This window comes from Macrobrachium rosenbergii, chromosome 48 (assembly GCF_040412425.1).
Source record: "Macrobrachium rosenbergii isolate ZJJX-2024 chromosome 48, ASM4041242v1, whole genome shotgun sequence".
NCBI classification, from domain to species: Eukaryota; Metazoa; Arthropoda; class Malacostraca; order Decapoda; family Palaemonidae; genus Macrobrachium; species Macrobrachium rosenbergii.
Window position 1 is genome coordinate 28874659 of NC_089788.1, and position 16932 is coordinate 28891590.

Sequence of the window (16932 nt, forward strand, 5' to 3'; positions counted from 1 at the left end):
CATCCAGAGGCAGTATCTTCCTGCAGCAGCTCACTTATCAGGTAAGGAATCAACAGACATTATTGCAATGCTAGCAGTCTTGTCTATTCTCAAATTCATTACCATTTTTAATGTTTTAAGGTAAATATGTGCATGCATCCCACCTCCTGTTAGTGTGGGAATCAGCACTGTAATTACTTGGTAAGTTACTCATATAAAAATGACATTTTTATGATAAAATAGAGTTTTACATACAGTATACTTACCAAGTCATTACATGATCGGAGCCTGCCCTCCTCTCCACACACGAATATAAGGGCATAAACAAATAAGGGCATAAACAAATTGAAGCCTATTTGCTAGTTGTTCTCTCTTTCCCTGAAAGTGAGAGGGCGAGTCACCTAACCAAAACAAGATAGCTTGACCTGCGAATTTTAAAGTTTTAGCTGCCGAGCGAGTGAAACTATTAGCAATGTAATTACTTGGTAAATACAATAAAACTTTATTTTATCATAAAAATGTAATTTTTATAATAAAATTAAGTTTCATATATACTTACCAGGTAATTACATAGCTATAGTTTCTATCTTGCGCAGCAGCCTTTAATTTAAAAATTGCAATAGCACTTCGATAGATTAGTGTAGGTGGTAAACCCTGCCAACTAGGGGGAACGATTTAGCCGGTTAACGTCATTCTGTTTGTACCCTTATGTCCATTAGAGGGGAGGAGGTAGGGCTCTGATTCTGTAATTACCTGATAAGTATATATGAAACTTAATTTTATTATAAAAATATCATTTTCATATAAGTAACTTATCAAGTAATTACATAGCTGAATCCCACATTGATAGGGGGTGGGATGAATGGATATATTCCACCTTAAACCATTAAGGTGTGATAATGACTGAAAGAATGGCTAGCATTAAAACAATGCTTGTTGTTTCCTTACGTGGTAAGAGAGCTACTGCAGGTGAAAACTGCTTCTGGTTGGTGCTCATCTTAACCTGTAGTGGCGTGGTGGTTGAGCTGTGGGTCGCCTTTACATAAGTGGGAGTCTTGCAATGGAGGATAGGACTGATCGCTGAAAAGACATACATAAGTGCCCTTGGCCTGGGCGCAGTACCAACATAACAAATAACTGGACAACGCTGTCACCTACACTGACAAAAAACTACTACCCATCCACTAAGAATGGTGGGTACTTAAGGTAAATTACCCCCAGGCTCCCCAAAACTCGACACCTCACTTCAAGGCGAAGAGAAGTAGGAGAAATTCCTATGCTTCCTCACCCAGCACCATGCCAGTCACTGATAAATGGTTCCAAGGTACTGCAATCATTTACATTTTTTTTTTTTTTTAATTAGTGAGACAAGAAGATCAATTTGCACTCCCAGTAGGTCGATTGCGGTATGAAAGTAAGGAACATTTTGTGCCTGAAAGCTAATGATGTACAGACTGTCCTGACATCAAGAGCTTTCACTTAAAAATAGGCAGAATGTCCTCCTGGTTCTGAGGTTAATAAAAGATGTATTATGTGTTCATAAGGGTAAATTTTTTCCACACCTGTCACAAATGTTACAAAGAAAGTGATGTTAAAATGCTAAGTATACCTTAGTTTAACCAAACCACTGAGCTGATTAACAATTCTCCTAGGGCTGGCCCAAGGATTAGATTTATTTTACGTGGCTAAGAACCAATTGGTTACCTAGCAACGGGACCTGCAGCTTATTGTGGAATCCGAACCACATTATAGCGAGAATTGAATTTCTGTCACAAGAAATAAATTCCTCTTATTCTTCATTGACCGGTCAGAGATTCGAACGCTGGGCCAGCAGAGTGCTAGCTGAGAACGGAACCCACCTATCCAATGAGGAACTTAGAAAGTGATAAAGGTATTAGAGGAAACCTTAAATCAGTTGTCATAGTATGGTTTAGGGGACAATTCTAGCAAATGTCTTAGATTTCTTGCTTAGACCCTTAGTGCAAGGGTCTATGCATGTTCAGATTTCTTAATAATTCAAATTTACAGCACTTACTTTAATTAATTAAGATGCACAAACAATACGTGCATGATATGCAAGAAACTTGGCAACAAACCATCCTGTCAACTTTTGTATGAAAGCACAGAAAGGTTGTTTTTGAAACTGTAACTTCTGCATTGTGTTAGAAAGGTAAATTATGGAATATTCAATTGTAATACTGTATTTAAGTGGGCATGAGTAAAACACGGACATTCAGCCTTTACTTAAAGAATAATTTTGTAGCATATCATGTGAATGAACATAAATATCGAATGATCTCCCGACTACAATATTGACGTTAGAATAGTATTACTTGTACTGTTAACTGGTTTGATGTTGCAGAATAAAAATATTGAGTTGTTCATGTTACAGTTGGTTAAGAGGAATGGTTATGTAATAATGAGTTGATGTTACAATTGGTGAAGAGGAATGGATAAATAATTTTGGGTCTTTTCATTATAATCTTGTCCAGAGAACTTGAATATGATCAAATTTTCCTTTGCAGCTATATGCAGCTTTCCATAGATCACGTTCTAGAAGCCGTGGGAGGTCGAGAAGCAAAAGCAGGGGTCGAGCAGGAAGGAAAGCACAGCTACTATATGAAGATGAGGAAGTGGATGTGGTTCAAGTTGTTAACCAAATGGAAACTGTCAATGCTATACCTGAGCCAGAACCAAAAAAAGAATCTCCCAAGCCAGTATCGACATCACCTGTTACAGAAGATGTAGTAGGTGTGCGCACCTCCACTCCAATGAGGCAGTCACTGCGATTTGCTTCTATGGCTGTAGAAAAGGTATGGTTATTGAAATGCTAAGGTATGCTGGCCAGTGAATTTAATATTCAAAATTAGATGCTGGTTCTATTAATGTGGTGTCTTTATGTCAGTGTTTTTCTTTCTTCATAGAATGAAATTGATGGTCAGGCAACCCAGATGAATAATGTCAATGCTACAAAGAAAACCACTGAAGTTGAAGAACCACCTACTCACCCTGGAATTGGAGCACGCATTCACTCTGGGGCAACCTTTATTGGCTCTTCCATCAAAAGAGGATTGTTCATGCTGGTTCCTTCTTTTGCAACAGTTAAAGTCACTGTAATTCTTGTGGTCTTACTGGCTCTACCATTGGTTTTGAATCGGATGTGCACTAAGGTTTGTAAAATTGTGTTTGACATTTATGTGGGGTGAACTGGTAATATAAAAATAAATTAAAACAACCCTTGATTATAATATGTATTTGCACGTATGCAGATTACTTATTACTAAGTTTGAGAGTATGATTTTAAATTTTAGGTAAATCATGAAGAAATATAAATTATAATCTGCATCGTGAGTGGTGTATTCTGTAGGCTGATTTAAGGGGAAAATTGCAAGAAATGAGTTAAAGTAATAAAAAAAAAGATCCCATTATTAGTGTTTAAAGCTGTATCTGTGCTTTGTAAAAGGTTTTATAAAGTATTGAAAGGTTGGAAAAAAGTCTTGAGATCTCAAGGCTGGTTTGGATATGTGATGGGAAGGGATTAGGAACAGTGGTCAGCAAAACAGTGGATATGTAAGCAGCAGGACACACAGCTGTAGGAAGGCCTAGGAAATCATGGAAAAAGGGCATAGATGAAAATGTGGATGTGATGGGAGTTCAAGTTAAAAGACTGCAGGGCAGAGAAGATTGGAGAGAACTCATTTCATGTTGTAATTCCTTTATAGGAAAAGCCAATTTAAAAATATTTATGATGATGCTGTAAGAATGAAAGTAGTCTGTTGCATTATCCAGTGTGCACAAATATATTTAGGTACAGGCGGTCCCCGGTTTACGACGGGGGTTCCGTTCTTGCGCCGCGTCGTAACCAAAATCGTCAGAAACCGGAAAATCGTCGAAAATCGTCAAAAATCATAAGAAAACCTTACTTTTAATGCTCTGGGTGCATTGAAAACGATGTAAACTGCATTATTATTGAGTTTTACATAAAAAACCTTCAAATTATGATTATTCTGCCGTTTTGGGGCCAAATTTCTTCCGTCGGATCGACGACGACGCCAGCGTCATAACCCCGAACATGCGTCGAAGCCGGGAAATAATTTCTGATGAATATATTTGAAAAGCGTCGTAACCTCGGAACGTCATAAGCCGGAACCGTCGTAAACCGGGGACTGCCTGTATTCTATATGATGAACATAATTACTTGAGGGTTCAACAAGTGGTGGTGGAATCAGCTATACAGGGTAAATCTTTGACGGCACTACGAGACAGTAATAATAAATTGCGTGAGGGTTTTGAGAAATTGAGGACATCTTTGTATGGGTTACTGCTTACTGTTGAGGGTGTTCGGGGAGACTTAGATAATGAGTAAAAGCCACAATAATGTAAATGAGAGACTGTGTTTTTCCAAAATACAAAAAGGATAAAACAGGGGAGCTTTTGACCCTTTGCACAATGGTCCTCTTCAGCCAACTGAATAAAAATACTTGTTATTTATCCTAAAAAGACAAAAATAAAGTTGAAAGCTCCCCTGTTCTATCCTTTTTGTATTTTTGAAAAATACAGTCTCTCATATACATTATTGTGGCTTTTTACTCATTACAGTAAACCCCACATATTCGCGGTCAAACAATTCGCAGACTCACCTATTCGCGGATTTCTCTGTGGAACATATTTACACATTATTCGCCGATTCACAGTATTTTTCACCGTGAAATATTCACTAATTACTGTATTTTTATCTCATTTTCATGATAAAATGCACTTTTTGTGATAAAATTATTAAAATACAAAGGCAGTGCTCGAGTTACGATAATTCACCTTACGATAATTTGATTTTGCAATGGGGTAAGCAATCAATACCAATGCGACAATATTTATAAAATATTTTAAAATTTTGCACAGGCGCAGGCAGAGCGTACAATTAGGCAGCGAGAGAGACCAAATTACAATAGACCAACTTCTTTTCCTCCATCTCTTTATCCCATCTTCTAGTTAAAAAGTAAAAGAGAATGATAAAAGTATTGTTAATAACATTATACTCTTGCGTAAATGCGTACAGCCATAAAAAACCGAACGAGAAACTGTTGTTTTGCTTATCACTGAATCGGGTAACAACAGCTGTTTTGCTTGTATTTCAACCATCGTACGGTAATACACAATTACTGTAGTTATAATACAAATGAAGTTAAGTAGAATAGGACTGATAAAACAATGTTCAAGCTGCTAATGACTATTACAGGTAGTCGTCGACTTACGACGGCATTAGGTTCTGACAGAGCGGTCGGAAGTCGATCTCGACGTAAGTCGACCAACCACATATGTACATGTATTCTGTACCTACCGTATATTATCCATCATATATCCTAAGTATGACTAGCCTACATATACATTTTATATTATCCAAAAAATGTGCATGTATAGTACCTATTTTTACGTTTAGCATCTGAAATCTTATCATGCTTGAACTCCTTGATTAATACTTACTTTTATTCTTACTTTTATTACTGTATTTAACATTTTTATTGTAGGCATTCAAACCATCTGTCTGGTCTGTTTACATTTTCTTATCCGCCATTTGCATTGCCAATCGGCTACACGTATGACGTATTATTTACTTTTGTTTATTTATAGGTTTGAATTAAATACATGCCGTATTTGTGGCGTATAAGACGACACTTTTTAACAAAAAAATGGCCTAAAAATCCCCCTGCGCCCTATGTACATAATGTAGGCTCAAAATTTAAGAATTTTGGCGAAATTATACATGAAACGTCACGTAGATGTTGTAGCCTAGCATAAAATTCGGTGTTATCCTAATAACCCATTAAAAAACAAAGTTTATTATAATTATTTATCATTATCACACTTACCATCACCGCAATTACTACTGCTAGTATTATAATCAATATCTACGTTGTTATTATCGATATTTTCATTAAAATGTTAATATCATTATCATTGTATACAGCGGATCGCTGCATTCCACATTTATAGATATAAACAGTACGTGTGCTGCCACCTATTGGTGATTATCTCGAGAGCTTTACGGATAACAAGGCTTCGTTCAGTTGGTAGTTGGCAATTCCTGCTAACATTCTCTTTACACATAACAACATGGCTTCGATCAATTGGTGGTTGACAATTCCTGCTACCATTCTCTTTAGGCATAATAACAAGGCTTCGTTGAGTTGATACTTCGTAACTCGTGCTAGCATTCTCTTTTAAGAATAATAACATGGCTTTGTTCAGTTGCTCACGAGACTCGAGCTGTTACATAGGAAACATTTTTATTTATTGAATTTTACCCCTTGATTGCATACTTTTATAATATATAATGGATATATATAACATATATTACCGTAGGTAACATCTTTATTAATGTTTTTGTTGATTCTGGCGGTAAGAAACAATGTTTACAAATGAATGTGTTGCGATCTATTGGTAAACCTATGAGGTAGCTTTCAGCAGCAGACGAAACATTCGATCGTAGTAAATGGCTGATTGTATAATACATATTTTGATAAATATAAATATGGTAAATAACTTCTTTATTAATGTTTTTGTTGATTCTGTTGGTAAGAAACAATATGCATATGATAACCTAATACTACAGTTTTTACTTACCAAAATCATATGAGCATAGGCTAGGAAACCTTATTTTTTTCCCTCAGTGTCCTGCTGAAATTGGGGTGCATCCTATGCAGACATGCGTATTATAAGCCATCAAATACGGTAATTTGTTATTACATTTGATTTATTTGCAAAAAATAGAAATACAAAATACATTACAAAAATATGAATCTTTTACCATTTTGAACGACACAAACACACTATGCTGCGAAAGCTGAGCATCTCTCGGATATGAGCGCGCTGCCGGTAGCGGAAAAAGTATCGTCACGCTTTCGACGTATTTTAGCAAAATATAAAATTAAATATTATTATATATGTTATATTGTCGTAGCCGTCGTAAAGTCGGTCAGTCGTAAGTCGCATAGGTCTTAAGTTGACGACTACCTGTATTGTGCATCGGCATCATCGATGAAACTCGACCGTAATTAAAATTGGAGAGAGTATTTTATTCAAAACCACAAGGCATGAAAGAACACATTACTGCTATTTTTACGCTGATAAACGATAAATACGTAAAGCTCATATTATGATGAAATCAAGTGAACATAGCGAACGGAATCTTAATTTTATTTACACAAAACAAATGCCCCAAATGGCCAACGTCATCTATTAATAAAAAAATAGGTAAGTTAATTTCATCTATTATCAAAAAAATAGCTAAGTAAATTTCACAACGAGACGGATTTAAGTTATATTTTGACTTAAAAACACCTTATAACAAAAAATAACCTTACTCAATATAAATAAAGTATCTAGGGATTCATTTACACTAACTAGAAGCAAGAAAAGCTCTCTGAACTGAGTTAAATAAAGCGAAATAAAGTTACGGCGTGATTGATTTCCAATCCAAAACATTGATCGCAATTTATAATACATAAGCAATATAAGAATGTATGCAATATTATTGGATACAGTGAATTAAGGCATAACATTTTAAAAGATCTATGGAAAAGATGCATATGCATTATGTTGATGTTTGTATAACACGATATGTGAATATAGAGTACAGTATAATGTAGGCTAGGCTACTGTATATGTATTCGATATACCATAGTGTAGGCTAAGCTAATTCTTGTTTGTTATTCAATTTCTCTTTGTATTGAAGTATCATAAGTCACTGCATGAACCTCCAGAATGAACTGATAATAATTACTATACCATGTATGTATAGAGTATACTTTATAGTGTAGGGTAGGCTACCATATATGTATACATGGTACCAAATACCCTAGTGTAGACTAGGCTGTATTCGAGATACGTTATTTCCAATAAATGATGTTTTATTTTTTGGAACCTAACCCCATCGTAAGTAGGATAATACCTGTATAAGCATTTTTAGTGTTTTTGTGTCTGAACTATCAAAATATGCAGATCTAAGTGGTTTTAGAAGGGTTCTAAGTATTCGCAGGTTTTAGCTATTCGCGGGTGGGTGTGGTGCGCATCCACCGCAAATACGAGGGGTTTACTGTATTTCTGATCACAATATAGTGATGCACCACAGAGACACTTGGATGTTTCAATTGCTTTTTCCTCGTCAAACTACCTTACTTAATGTTGAGAAAGAAGCAGAGTCTTTGTTAACGGTGATTAAAACTCAGGTTCAAGCAATTGTAGCTGCTTCTAAGGGGAGTATTTTTGGGGATATTTTACCACTGGGGTCTCTGGAATCTACTTTGAAAAATGCATCATATCTGTATGGTTCACAAGTAATTTTCACTGGTGGGGGGGGATTTGTATCGTTATGGGATTTTGAAAGTACGCTTGTCTGATAGAGGGTTACTTGTGGAGGTTCCTGTTAGTGATATGAAATCGTTTCACAGTTTTATTATCCAGCTTTTTCCTAGTAGTTTTGATGGTTCGATGGTGACATGGGATGGGATAGAGACTATATATTGGGTGGTCAGTATCAGTCCTCTGCTATTAATTATAAGTCAGGGTGTACTATAGTTCACGACAGATACATTTGTGACAGTAAGATTTTTGCTCTTAGGAAAGTCAACTTGTTAGGATGTGAACTGTCACTTGTTCATGATCAGACACCTTCAGACTGTGACTTTCAACACTCCCAAGGGGGTTATCAAGTGGCCTCTACGAAGACTCTCATGGCAGTTTTTTGTGCAAGCTGCCTTATCTCCACTTGATGTCATAATACATCGGATACCTTCTGGCTGAAGGGGTCCCGCCTCTTCAATGCTGCTTGTCGGATCATCACATTGAAATTCCAATTGCTCAGCAGGATGGTGTACAACTCAAGCACTCGTATCTTCGTGAATCATCTTCATGGGGAACATGGTGTTATACCTGTTTCTTCTCCTAGGGGGGGACATAACCACGATTTCTCCACTTCCCCAACTGCCTGAAGATAACTCTTCTTTTTTTATTGGTGGCGGTCTTAATCGTCATGCTGTGTGTAGTGGTGGGGGTCAGATGTGCAAATAAACAATTGGTGGCCGAGCTACTGAAAAACATTTAGGATGAGTATGTTATATTTAATTTTTTTAGCTAAGCAGTTTTCTTGGAGTTTTTCTGGGAAAAGGTAAATGGAAACATTGCCTACGTATTTAGCGAGTCAGTGCAGACAAAGGCCAGGCATCAGTCTAGCTTCTCATGACAAGGGGCACCGTGCCCTGGGTAATGTGCTGGCTATGTTGCCGGAAGTCATTAAGTTCCAGTTAGAGCGTGTCATAGAAGGTGTAAATAATTCAGTTTGAGTACAGATTAGACATTTCAGGATTGGATCCCTTTGTGCTCAGATCCGCTTTCCTGGAAGACTGTGATTGCTTGTGGGGTGAACTGAAACTTTATTTTCAAAAAACCTGAATGGGTTTAATTAACTTTTAACATGTGCTGATACTTTGCACTGGTTATCATGCTGAATATCTTTTCCCCATTTATTTTTATCTGCTATGTCTCTTTGATTTTTATTGATGTTTGATTTTACCATGTTTAATTTTGTGCATTTCTTTTGGGGTTGGTAACGTGGGAAAAACATCCCACATTTATTTTTCTCTTGCGTGGTTTTAAAAGTTGTGTTTTTCCCTTTGTTTCCTCAGATGTATTGAATAGGGGTCAAATAAATGGAGGGGAATTTGGCTTATGATGACAAGAGTCTTGTTTGACTTACTTTGACACTCTTGTTGTAAAGACTCAACTGGTGGATATTGATAGCACTATATTTTTTACTTGGTTAATTGTATTAACAATCCTGGGATGCAGATATTCCAATTTCATTCCTATTTAGATTCCAATTTATTTACCATGTTAGACTGCTGAATAAACCATAGTTTTGTAGACGTTTTGCTGTTCTTCCTTGGTTCAGTTAGTGGCTTGGATAACAGGCAGCCATTGCTACCGTGGTGTCTTTGAGATATAAGTTATGACATTGATTTTAAAACAGATGTGGAAGGAGGTTATGACCCTATCTTATACAATAGGGTATAATCTTACCTTTTATAATAGGGTATAATACATATATAAAAACTATTATTACAGATCCAGCAGTGATAGAAATTAATATATCAACTTGAATATATACCGTTTATATGGGACTTAACTTCTCAATAAGTAAGAACTGTTATTATTTTTTAAAAGGAACTAACTGCCTCTTGTGCTCATGTAAATATGCTTTTTGTTTTACCATTTTAAAATCAAATTTTAAATATGGTTTGAAGCTATTGGCTATCATTTTTATTAAAACAGTTTAGATATTGTAAGAGAATTGTGTACCTGATCTTTTTTCCTTTCTAGTAGTAGGATTAGTTAAAATTTTGCTTGTTTTGTATTACTGGAGATAACTGTCTAGTAGTAGGATTAGGTAAGTTTTTGCTTGTTTATTATTATTGGAAATAGTACTGTATTTCAATTGGTACTTTATCATTCCAGAACAAATGCACTGTAATGGAAATTCCAGACATTCCAACAAAGCTGCATCATTATTATGACTTGAGAGCTGTTGCAATTGTTGCTGGATTCTTGGTATCATTGCTGCTACTTAGCTTGATTCCATTAGGACGGAAAGTAGATCTCCCAAATGGGTCTGTTTTACGCTGCAATGGTGAGTATGAACTAATGTGATAGCACAGCAGTACTTTACAGGAATGCACATTTATTTTAAGATCCTCAAATACAAGCCTTAGTTACACAAAGATTTTAATTTTTTCAGCATTTTTGGAGGGTTTATAAATATCAATATCAAATTCTGTTTTCATTAAGCAGTGACTATTGACTATGAGAGCTTGTCATCTATAATTAAGATGTACTGTATAGACCGGGTGCAGGACTCACCGCCTTCTCACCACCGCCAACTCAGTGCCAGGGCAACTCAGCAACTTTTTCATTGATTTTTTAAACACAAATAAAATTAGTTTATTAATGATCATTTCAAAATATAGCTTTGTTTTAAAAAGATTTATTAAGGCTCAATTTTTAATACATGACAAATTTTAATTTAAAAATTTACAGAAAATTTTATGCAATTCTTCTCAAATAGTTAGTGGGAGATCATTGTGAAAAAGAAGAAACAATCTGCAAAATTCTATCATCTTCCTTCATATACTTCACTTTAGGAGGAGGGGGATGACCACCAATTAACTGCTCAAAAAATGTATTTCGGTTTCTTTGCACCTTCTGCTGCCCTGTAATGAATCTCCATATTGTGGGGTTCTCCATCCCCAGCTCTGTTTGCAGTCTTCTATTTGCTGCTTCAGCATGGTTATTTGTCCGACCTTCCTAGTGCAACTTTCTCTTGTAAATATTCCACATTTCAGGGGGGAAGAGAGGAGGTCTTGTACTGGTTCCACATCTATTTGGTCTTCAAATAAAATCATCTTCGAACCAGTTCAACAGTGCCGCAATTTCTGTAGGTATATCCACAGAGGGCATCAATATAAGTACTGTATCAATGTGTGGAAGAGGAACAAATGCTAAACCTATCATCATCTTGGCTTTTAGTGCGAAGCTGGCATGGTTTTTGTACGTAGAAGTATAACCCATGGCAGTTATCTGTTTGTGCATATTTTGTGGTAAATGGAAAAATTATCGTTTTAGTATTTCAACTTCTGGAAATATGAAGTTTTCATAATAAAACTAATATTGTAATACTTACCTGAACACCGGAATTAGCCCTTAATCCCACCTGAACACCTGAATTAGCCCTTAATCCCACTAGCCTGAACAACTCTCAATTACCCATCCCACTATAGTGGGAATTTTAACAGCCAGCGTTACCAACGCTGCAGGTAAAATATTGTCACTTGAGCTACCATAACAAACGGGTGGCAACGCTGACACAGGTGTGCGCCGACATGCCCTATTTTTGTCAATTGCTTTATTCAAAGTCAAAATTGATATGGGGAAAGGAGGGTGGGAATCATTCAAGTGTTCAGGTAAGTATTACAATATTAGTTTTATTATGAAAACTTCATATTGCAATACACTCCCTGAACACCTGAATTAGCCCGATTAACAACATTTAGAGGAGGAGGGATCAATTCTATTGCATGCCCCTTTGACAACCGCAGAGATGGTAGCTCACCAATCTGCTCTGCATAAGATATCCGTTTAGCCATACACTCACCATATCAATCAATGCTTTTAGTGAAGAGACATGTTGGAGGGTACTTTGATCAACAGTCAGGTCAGTACTCTCAAGTCCGTCGACCTCCCATGTGCTCCTCAGAACCTCTCATGTATGGAGGAGATTGAGGCAGAGTGCAGAGCTGCTGTCCCTCCGGGAGAACCATCTAAGTTTGCAGCACACCCCCTTTCACAACCGCAGAGATGGCGGCTCACCGATCTGCTCTGCATAGGACACCTATTTAGTTATACACTCACCTAATCAACCATTGCTTTTGATGGCAAGACGTGCTGGAGAGTACTTTGATCGCCCGTCAGGTCCGTACTGTCTCGGTCCGTTGACCTCCCATATGGTTCTTCAGAACCTCTCATGTATGGAGGAGTACGGTGACCTCCCATGTGGCTATTCTTGTCCTCTCATGTATGGAGGGAAATGAAGCAGTGTGCCGAGCCGCTGATCCTTCGGATAAGGCCCAGCGAGCGAAGAAGTATCTCAGCGCCAACGAAATAGCCTAGCCTACTAGAGCACCCCCTGGACTCTCATAGGGAAACTATCAAAGGCTAAGATACTTAAAACGTATTAAACCTAAGGTCATGTGATTATACTATCACTGTTGCCTAAGAATTCTAAAGACTAAAAGGAATTCCTCTATCTGGTTAACCTAAGAATCTCCTCACTAAGTGAATACCACCTCAGCTAAATGAACGCACCCTAGATAATAGACTTCGCCGCTACACGTGGACTATTAATAGAATAACCCTCCGAACCTCTGCACTAAGCAAATACCACCTCGGCTAATTGAACACATCCCACATAGTAGACTTCGCCGCTACACGCTATGAGGCAAATTGAACGTCTCTTAAGTAAAGTAAGTAAACACAGACGGATTCCTAGTATCTGCCTCCAGAATAGACGGCACTGAATAATTCCTTAGAAAGGAAGACGAAGTGGACATACTCCGAATACTGTGCGGTTGGGGAAATACAGAGCTGAAGACGACGAAGACCAACCCTGAGAAGCCTGGGAAATCATCTCCCTCCGAAAGTAACTGATCGCATTCTTTGACAGCGGACAGGAAGGATTCCGTGGAGAGACTAGAAGTGTGTGCGGAAGCAGACAGAGTTTCCCAACCTTTGATAAAGAGACTTAATGCTCGCACCGGACATAAAGATATCTCCGCTGGATAGCCAGAACGAATGTTGCAGATAAAGAACTTTAAAATAAATGAGGTGGAGTTTTAACCTCTGACTCTCTTCATCACAAATTCCGGAAGACAGATAAATACATATCATTTTGTTCATGAGACTTACCTGTCAGATATATATATAGCTGTAATCTCCGAAGTCCGACAGAATTTCAAAATTCCCGGCACACGCAGTGGCCGATCAGGTGGTTAGTACACATTCCCGCCGCTGGGAGGCGGCATCAGAACCATTCCCATTTTCTATTCAGATTTTCTCTGTCGCCGGACTGTCAACACCTGTTGTCAGTTCCCCGCCATTTGGATTTTCAAATTTGTTGTCACTTAAGTATTTTGGTTGTTTTTGGTTTCGACTTGGATCTGTGACTTGGCATACGCTTTTCTGGACCGTTTTTGATTTTGCCTTTTGCCTTTTCTTTAAATAAGATGTCTTCCTCTAGCTATCGTGTCTGTAGCTTGGGTGATTGTAAGGTGAGGCTATCGAAGGCTTCGGTAGATCCTCACACTTTATGTATGAAATGCAGGGGTATGGAATGTTCTATGGATAATCGTTGTAATGAATGTGAGGGATTATCTGAAGGGAAGTGGAGGAAGTATGAATCCAATATGCGAAAATTGGAGCGTGATAGGTTGAGGAGGTCTTCCTCCAGGAGTGCTTCTGTAGACGGACAGTCAGGGATTTCTCATGTTAGTAACCCTGTAGTTTTTAGTCCTAACCCTGTAGTGTTGCCTTCGGGCCCTGAGGTTGTTGCTGCAGAAATACCTTGGCTCTCGTTTTAGAGTCAATTCGCGCTCTTGAAAACAAAGTGAATGCCCTTCAAGCGCAAAGTGTTGTTTGTGTTAATGCCCCTAGTGTTGTGGAGGGGGCGTCAGATCGGCCCTATAATGCTTCTAGGCCTGGACCTCTGCCGAACTCCCAGGATCCAGGGAGGGGGCATGTCGAAAGCCGCATGAAGGTTACGGGGACTTCCCACCGATCTGACGTCCCTTCGGCAGGTCCTGATGACCCCACCCAGGCTGCCAGGGATCGTGCACGGGCACGCATCCATAAGGATTGCTTCTCGTCCTCCGACACGTCCTCCCCACGTCGGTGTTGGAGCTCTCGGTTGGACTCTCGCCCTCTTAAGAGAAGCTTGAGAGGAGAGGACGCTTCACGTCCTCTTCCTCTAGACGTTTTGTGCTCTTCCCCTGAAAGTTTCGGGGATGTTCCTCAGCGGAAGAAGTTTCGATGTGCAACGGATGATGACGCTGCTCGACACCCCAGTCGGGCTAAGGCAAGGGCTGGAGCTTATTCACCGGTGAGAAGGAAGAAGACGTCCCCTCTCCCCTCTCCTTCTCGCAGGTTCAGCCCTTCTCCCGAGAGAGCTGTTTCTCCAACACGTCAGATTTTGTTGGGCTTGCAACAACAGCTGGATACTCTCATGGACCGTAGAAAGGACAGGCCTCGTCGTAAGGATTTGCATCTGCCTGTTAAGAAGTCCAGGCCTTCACCTTCGTCACCTGCTTCGTTTTCTTCGTCTGCTAGATCGCATGAAGCTTCTCGTCTTTCACCTAAAGAAGGTTTAAAGGAGCTTCCTTCTCGTCTTCCCCGATTTGAAGAGTTGGACGTTTCTCTCGATACGCGCCAGGAGCGCGTGTCTCGCGCTTCGCGCGCTCCTCACGCTTCACGCGCGCCTCGCCTTGATTCTCGGCGCGCTTCCAACCAGGACGCTTCGCGTGCGCCACACCGTGAAGCTCTTTCCGTATCCAGCCATGGAGCTGCGCGCGCTCCCAGCCAGGACGCACCTCGCTCGCCTCGCTTTATCTCTTCACGCCCTTCTTACGTTGACACCACACCTGCAGTGCTTCATGACGCTCAACTTCCCGCTTCGACTTCTGACGTTCTTCAGGATTTAGCCACTTCTTCTTCTAAACACGAGAGGTCCCGCTTACGTATCAGTGAGTCGGGTCTCCTTCCACCTCGCTCTCTAGACCCTCCAGCGGAGGAAGAAGAACCCCTTCCGTCAGAGCCCTCGGACGAAGAGAAACACCCTTCATCTGCTTCTACTGATTATCAGACTCTGACTTTTTTGCTTAAGGATCTGTTTCCTGATACTTTTCAAGCTTCGGCTCCTCGCTCTCCCCCTTCACAGTTGGCTTCGTCTCAAGCGAGAAGAACTCCTGGTTTTCTTAAGATGAAGAAGTCCTTCTCTACCAAGAGGGCATTCAAGAAAGTTCAGGATTGGATGATCTGAGAAAAACCAAGGAAAGACTTTTTTCCCTTTGCCTCCTTCACGTTTGTCCGGCAAAGCAGGCATTTGGTATGAGACAGGTGAAGATATTGGTTTGACAGTTCCCTCGACTTCTCAAGGGGACTTTGCGAGTCTTGTTGACGCCTCCAGAAGATCTCACTTGTCCTCTTCTAAGGTTTCTTGGACTCATACGAAAATGGACCACCATCTTAAAGGACTCTTGAGGTCTTTAACTTCTTGGACTGGTGTCTGGGAGTTTTACACACGAAGGCTACTAGCCCGATTTCCATTAGTCTGGGGGAGCTGTCCAGTGTACTGCTGTGCATGGACAAGGCCGTCAGGGATGGCTCTGAAGAACTTGCTTCGCAGTTTTCTTCGGCCCTTTTAAAAAAAGAGGGCATTGTTTTGCTCTTTCTCGGCGAAGTCTGTTTCACCAACACAGAAGGGAGAGCTACAGTTCGCTCCTTTCTCAAGCCATCTCTTTCCCCAGACCTTGGTTAAAGATATCGCTGCCAGCCTTCAAGAGAAGGCAACTCAAGACCTCCTTTCCAGGTCCTCTAAGCGTCCTTTAGCACCATCATCGTCCTCGTCTTTTCCACAGCAGGCTAAGAAGAAGCAGCCCTTTCGTGGAGGAGCTTCCACGGGGAGCTTCTCGAAACCCGCGCCTCGAGGGAGAGGTTTCCCTAAAAGCAAAGTCACCTCCAAGAGAGGTGGCAAGTGACTCCTTTCACCTCCAGACACCAGTAGGAGCCAGGCTTCTTCATTTTGCCCAAGCCTGGAAAGAGAGAGGGGCAGACACTTGGTCCCTCCAAGTAGTAGAGAGAGGTTACCTAATTCCTTTTCTGGCTCTTCCTCCTTTGTCTTCAACCCCCAGAGATCTGTCTCCCAATTACCATCCTGCCAAGAAGAAAATTCTGTTCGACCTTCTCAAACAGATGCTCGAGAAGAGAGCAGTGGAACAGGTCTTAGACACAAAATCCCCAGGATTTTACAACAGACTGTTTCTAGTCCCGAAGCATTCAGGAGACTGGAGACCCGTCTTGGACGTCAGCAGGCTGAACGACTTTGTCCTGAAGGACAAGTTCAAGATGGAGACGTCTCAGTCAATACTAGGAGCCCTTCGTCCCGGGATTGGATGGTATCTTTGGATCTCCAAGATGCCTACTTCACGCCCTATTCATCTGCGTTCGATGAAGTATCTCTGGTTTGTCTTGGGGCAAGACTTACCAGTTCAGGGCTCTCTGCTTTGGACTCAGCACAGCCCCGAGGGTGTTTACGCTTCTTATGAAGAACGTAGCGATGTGTTTGCACCCGTCGGG

At 39.9% G+C, this 16932-nt stretch overlaps 1 protein-coding gene across 4 annotated transcripts in view; it reads left to right on the forward strand.

Moving 5' to 3' along the window:
• The window catches only part of LOC136831330 (delta(14)-sterol reductase TM7SF2-like), a 151089-nt gene that overhangs the window by 89568 nt on the left and 44589 nt on the right, over nucleotides 1-16932 (forward strand). For all 4 annotated transcript variants that reach the window (XM_067091582.1, XM_067091580.1, XM_067091583.1 and 1 more), the window contains exons 3-5: nucleotides 2505-2792; nucleotides 2904-3149; nucleotides 10489-10660. In XM_067091582.1, the coding sequence (XP_066947683.1) occupies nucleotides 2505-2792; nucleotides 2904-3149; nucleotides 10489-10660 (706 nt within the window). The remainder of the gene's footprint in view (nucleotides 1-2504; nucleotides 2793-2903; nucleotides 3150-10488; nucleotides 10661-16932) is intronic.